This window comes from Procambarus clarkii, chromosome 25, assembly GCF_040958095.1.
Source record: "Procambarus clarkii isolate CNS0578487 chromosome 25, FALCON_Pclarkii_2.0, whole genome shotgun sequence".
Lineage (NCBI taxonomy): Eukaryota > Metazoa > Arthropoda > Malacostraca > Decapoda > Cambaridae > Procambarus > Procambarus clarkii.
This window is the reverse complement of record NC_091174.1, coordinates 11749048-11754796: the sequence shown is the minus strand read 5'-3', so window position 1 is coordinate 11754796 and position 5749 is coordinate 11749048. Positions and strand designations below refer to the sequence as shown.

Here is a 5749-nt window from a genome sequence, read left to right as displayed (position 1 = left end):
GAATTTTTGTGTAGTAGCAAACCTAGAGGCTGGTTCATCATAGTTCATCATAACAGGACTAGAACAATACCAACAGTTAACATTAAGACGAGCGAATTACCAGCCAAAAGTTTACAAAGGACTATTGGCAAATCTTTTTAAAATCTTTGGAAGAAAGTGGAAACGTGACATGTGAGGGGCAGGTTTGAGAGACCCTCAATGGTGAGTGACAGCATCATCATGGGTGAAGGGGGGAGCATGGGGCTAGGATGGGGGGAGGGTGGGAGAAGGATATGGGAGGGACGTGTGTTTGGGAAGAATGGAAAGGGAGGATGTTGGTGACTGGACGAGAGAGAAGAGTGGGAGAGTGGAGGCAGAGCGAAGGTTAAGAGATGGAGAACGATGTTAATGGAAGAGAGACGAAAGAGACCTGGGATAAAGTAATGGAAGGTCAAACGAGCAGTCAAATGGAACAGCAGAGTGGCTGACATGTCTCTGGCTGTCTTAGGCTGTGGCAGCCAAGAATCACTTTAGTTCTTTACCTGTGGATGTTTCATTTTCTAAAGTTCAGATAATTCTCCCCCTTTTCTAGTGGATAACTATATCAAGATATACACCCAGTGCTGCTGCTGCTGCCTCTACATCCATGATGAGATCTAGGGCCAGATTCGCGAAAAAACTTACGCAAGCACTTACGATCCTGTGCATCTTTTCTCAATCTTTGGCGGCTTTGTTTCCAATTATTAAACAGTTTACAAGCAGGAAAACTTGCCAATCAACTGTTGTTATTGTTATAAACAGCCTCCTGGTGCTTCGGAGCTCATTAACTGTTTAATAATTGTAAACAAAGCCGTCAAACATTGAGAAAAGATGTACAGGTTCGTAAGTGTTTTCTTGAATCTGGCCTGCGGTCTTAATCACTAGTCTAGCTATGTCCTTACTTCTTCCGGTGTCTCTCTTCTATTGGTTCCAGCTTGAAATCTTCCTGAGAGCTTTCATTAACTTCTTCCTACCCTTCCTTACCAATAACTACGTGATCGCCTCCTCTTTAATAACGATCATTTACCGACATAATCATCCTAATGCGGCTATATAGTAGTTCAGGTTGGGCCTTGGATGCTATATATCGTTTTCATGTTGTTTCTCTGCTGCTCTCCGAATTCATGTGCTGCATTCCTCTCTTATATTAATGTTATGGTTCACCTCTCTCAATGCTACGTGCAATTTTTCACACATATTTTAGTCCCCAAAGCATTACCGGTCAAACGACCGACACTTTGGCTTGTGGCTTCCTATCTCTTAGGGCATTAACACTCTTCCTTCAGTCTCTTTGTATTTTACTAGTAATTAAAATGATTGTTTTCCGTTTTATCATGAGTTCTACTTCCCGTGGAATTCTCTCAGAATTTTGTTGCCCTGATACTCAACTTTATGAAAAGTTACTCTTAATTTCACTCTCCTCCACTCACCGTCCTACTTCTACTTCATAGGAGTAGGCATCCATCAGTCTCAAGAGACTATGGAGTTGTGTTCTGGTTGTCGGTCTGGAGTGGCCTCACCAGGGCGCAAAGCCAGGGTAGGTTGATATGGGGGAGAAGCTGTTACCCATGCAGCAGATCCCCCCACCCTCTCAACGACGCTGAAAGTCTCCAATGGAAAGGCATACTACACAATTAAGGACCAATCAACACACAGGGATCACAGACACCCATTGGCACTTATTTTTCGATGTTGTCGTTGTCCATCTCTGTGTGAAGACCAGATCGAGGCTTCTTAGCCCACTACGGGCTCACCATAGTCCGTGCTACTTGGAACTTTAGTTCCAAGCTCATTCTAAAATACCAACAAGGTATTGTGCTACGAAGCTCCTTTCAGTTACTTCTACTGTGATGCTAGGTAAGTTGCACCTAATAGCCGGAAAGCACTATTTGACTTAGTATGTTAAGCCCGAATTTGCCTAACAAGCAGAGTTTCCTGAAATCATATATTTTTTAGATTTTTGTCTTATGGAATGGTAAAGTTTTCCGTTATTTTATTTATATGATTTGTTTCTGTCTATTTCACACACATATATATATATATATATATATATATATATATATATATATATATATATATATATATATATATATATATATATATATGTATGTATATATATATATATATATATATATATATATATATTATATCTATCTCTATCTCACCTAACAATATATTATATTATATTATATTCAGTAATTAAAGGTGATAAAGGTAAAACATTTTCAGGAAATTTGTATGCAGATATATTTTGCATTTACGAGCTGGAGTCTAATTTGTGAATGTTTGGTGAAGCTGTTTTGTATGGGGGGGGGGGGAGAGCATAAGCGTGGGAGAGGATGGGTGTGTGTGGTGAACCAGTAGTGTGGGAGATCATGGGTGTGTGTGGTGAACCAGTAGTGTGGGAGATCATGGGTGTGTGTGGTGAACCAGTAGTGTGGGAGATCATGGGTGTGTGTGGTGAACCAGTAGTGTGGGAGATCATGGGTGTGTGGTGAGCCATTAACGTGGGAGGAGGCGCCCCGTGCACAGTGCCAGCAGCTTGTATATGGTGACAGCAATGTTCTCTTGTACCCCCCCCCCCCCCACTTAGTATGTTCTGGCTCCCTCCTGGTGTCTGGGTACGCTGGGGCCGTTATCTTCAGTGTGTACCTATTGTGTCCCTTTAAAGGGGTGGAGAGTCTCGCCCCCCCCCTCTCTCTCTCTCTCTCTCTCTCTCTCTCTCTCTCTCTCTCTCTCTCTCTCTCTCTCTCTCTCTCTCTCTCTCTCTCTCTCTCTCTTTCTTTCTTTCTTTCTTTTTTCCAAACTCTTATTTTCGCACATTATGGTCAGGGAAGTGATCTACAAGGGCAGGGCAGTGACGTTCAGAGCCAGGACAGTGACTTTTAAAGTCAGGTCAGTGACTTTCAGAGCCAGGTCAGTGACTTTGAGAGCCAGGTCAGTGACTTTCAGAGCCAGGTCAGTGACTTTGGGAGCCAGGACAGTGACTTTGAGAGCCAGGACAGTGACTTCCAGAGCCAGGACAATGACTTTGAGAGCCAGGACAGTGACTTTGAGAGCCAGGACAGTGACTTCCAGAGCCAGGACAGTGACTTTCAGAGCCAGGACCGTGACTTTCAGAGCCAAGACAGTGACGTTCAGAGTCAGGACAGTGATATCTAGATATTGCAATGTATCTAGTAACATACATATCTAGTAACATATCTAGTAACGCAATGTATCTAGTATCATACATATCTAGTAACATATCTAGTAACGCAATGTATCTAGTAACATCACGTAACATAATCATTGGCTGTGATCGAAGCATTACAATTGGTTCACAAGTATACTGAGTCAGGCCTGGTTTACACACACTGAATGTAATATCAGTGTGTCATAGTAGTATCAGTATTTCAAGTGTAACTCACACACTGAAGAGCGTCTGTTCAATTGGCTGCCAACGGTGGGTCGACCCCCCCCCACGGTGGGTCCAAGGGAAGGAAAAGGTGGGCTTGGAGATAAAAGGTTCTGGAGGATTTGGTAAACAACGTATGCTACAGGAGAGGGAAGGAGCAGGGGGGTGGGGAAAATGTGACAGGATGTTACTTGAGTTAACGTGACTGTCTGAGACGACAATTATTGTAAAAATACATTGCATCCTGTTACCCCGTAGCGCCTGGTGGGGTCACAAGTCTTTCTGACGGTGATCTTACAGTAATGATTTAAAAATAATCGCTTGAATGTTGCTGTGGCTCTGTTAGACTGTTGATGTAACCGGAGCCTCACTGCAAACACGATGTTCAACGTCACTGCATTTTCAAGTGATGTGTAATCACAAGATTTTTATTACACGACATACCAGTGAACTCGAACATCAGCTGATCATGGGCTAAATGAGGCTATTCGTTAACAACCAGACTTGTAAACGAAGAGCCTTGTTTATTCCGTGTACTGGTCGAAAGGACTGATCTTCCTTTGTTATATCAGCGTCCGTAAGATTGTATTGCAACTTGGAAATGCTTCACTTTAGAAGCTCAGTAATACTGTTCAGGGTTCGACGTCCATGATGTATACCAGTGATTATGATTGGATTTGAGCTGATGTTTGGGCAGAGGATTGTGCAGGTGTATGCAATACAGAGTGCAAATGATGTGATTAATTACGAAATTACTTCAAAATTTCTTGGATGATTTACGATCCGACATGGTTTTCCATCCAGAGTTTAATCTGCTGCAAGATCATTTCTTACTGGCAATGTTCTTCCAAGCAAGACGGAGACGTGAGGGCCCTCTTACGCGCATGTGAACCAGGCCACCTGAGCGCCGGTAATTAGACCTGCATCGTTACCAAATCCCTTTATACCAAATTCTCCAAGTTGCTGCAGACGCAAGTGGTGGTAAACCTTCGTGATAGGCATAGTTCACATGCCACAAGTAGACAGATGAATGTAAATTACGGTATCGAACAGCCCGTTAAAAATGCAACGCATTAGTTAAAAAGTTAAAACATCGTAATATTGTCGTTTCTATGCGTAATTACTTCGGTAATCACCTCGTAATTCTATCCTCGGTAATTACCTGGGAGGCCTGGTTTCGTTCGGAATTAAACACAGGGAAAGATTCCCAGACATGAAGCAGTCAATGACATCAACAAGAGAAGTTTGGCTACAGCTGGATGTCCAGCACAAAGGGAACCCCAGTTGTGCAGACCTGACAACAGCCACAAACGCCCAGATGGAGTCACCCTGCAGCCATGGAGGGAAGGTAAACAGGTCGTGTGGGACTACACATGTGCGTCTACATTGGCTGATACCTATCTACCTCACAGCACAGCTGAGACATGTGGGGCGGCCACCTTCAGGGAGACCCAGAAAACCAACAAGTACAGAGACCTAGAACGTTGTTACAGGTTCGTGCTGATAGGCTCTGAGATTCTGGGCGCCTGGGGTAAATGTGCACTTTAGTTCTTAAAGGAGGTTGGCGAGGAACTCATTGGGAAAACTAAAGACTCAGGAGCGGCCAGTTTCCTGTTCCAGCGCCTCAGTGTCGCAGTTCAGAGGGGGAAATGTGTGCTGTATCCTGGGTACGCACCCAACCCCCGAGGAGCTGGACGAGGTCTTCGAACACTGATTATTATATTGTTATATATATATATGTATATCTATCTATATATATATATATATGTATATATATCTATATATGTATGTATTGGTGTATACTGGCAGCAGGTTTTCTTTCAAACATGTTTCATTGAATATGACCGCATATTCTGTATTTATTATTTTCTGGTTTAGGGCTTCTATCCCTCTAACTATTTTCTTAGCATCAGGGCTTAATTGGAATAGGAGTTCTCCAAAACTCATTTTCGTACTTTTAAGGCGAAGAAAAGAAGTGATTTACTATAGAGTGTATTACACTTATTTGTATAATTTGCACGACGTTTCGAACCGCCATGGTTCATTCTCAAGTGAACAATCTTACAATACTAGTTGATTTTATACCCGCATTAGGTCAGGTGATAATACAATGAAGGTGAAAAACATGGGGGGATACATAAGGGATAAACATAGGGGCTGCAGAAGGCTTATTGGCCCATACGAGGCATCTCCTATCTAAACACAAAGATTAATCCAGTGTAATTGGCCTGTTATGTTGGACATTGTCTTCTGTGTTGGCATCGATATGTTCTTGTCTTGTCCTTACTCTCATGGTGGGTAGAGTAAATAGTTCCGTGATTTGGGTGTTCATGG

General features: G+C 42.7%; 1 protein-coding gene across 1 annotated transcript; it reads left to right on the top strand.

The window, feature by feature from the left end:
* The first annotated feature begins 371 nt into the window (after positions 1 to 371).
* Positions 372 to 3180, top strand: LOC138368372 (aspartate and serine-rich protein-like). Its single transcript, XM_069330900.1, has 2 exons — positions 372 to 419; positions 2929 to 3180. The coding sequence occupies exons 1-2, from the start codon at positions 372 to 374 to the stop codon at positions 3178 to 3180; spliced, it is 300 nt and encodes a 99-aa protein (XP_069187001.1).
* The last annotated feature ends 2569 nt before the right edge of the window (positions 3181 to 5749 follow it).

What these genes read in the sequence shown, in the direction of transcription:
- LOC138368372 (XM_069330900.1), top strand. Translation starts at nt 372, where the DNA reads ATGGAGAACGATGTTAATGGAAGAGAGACGAAAGAGACCTGGGATAAA. An exon ending in CGAAAGAGACCTGGGATAAA is followed by an intron (nt 420 to 2,928) that starts GTAATGGAAGGT and finishes AGTGACTTTCAG; the next exon opens with AGCCAGGTCAGTGACTTTGA.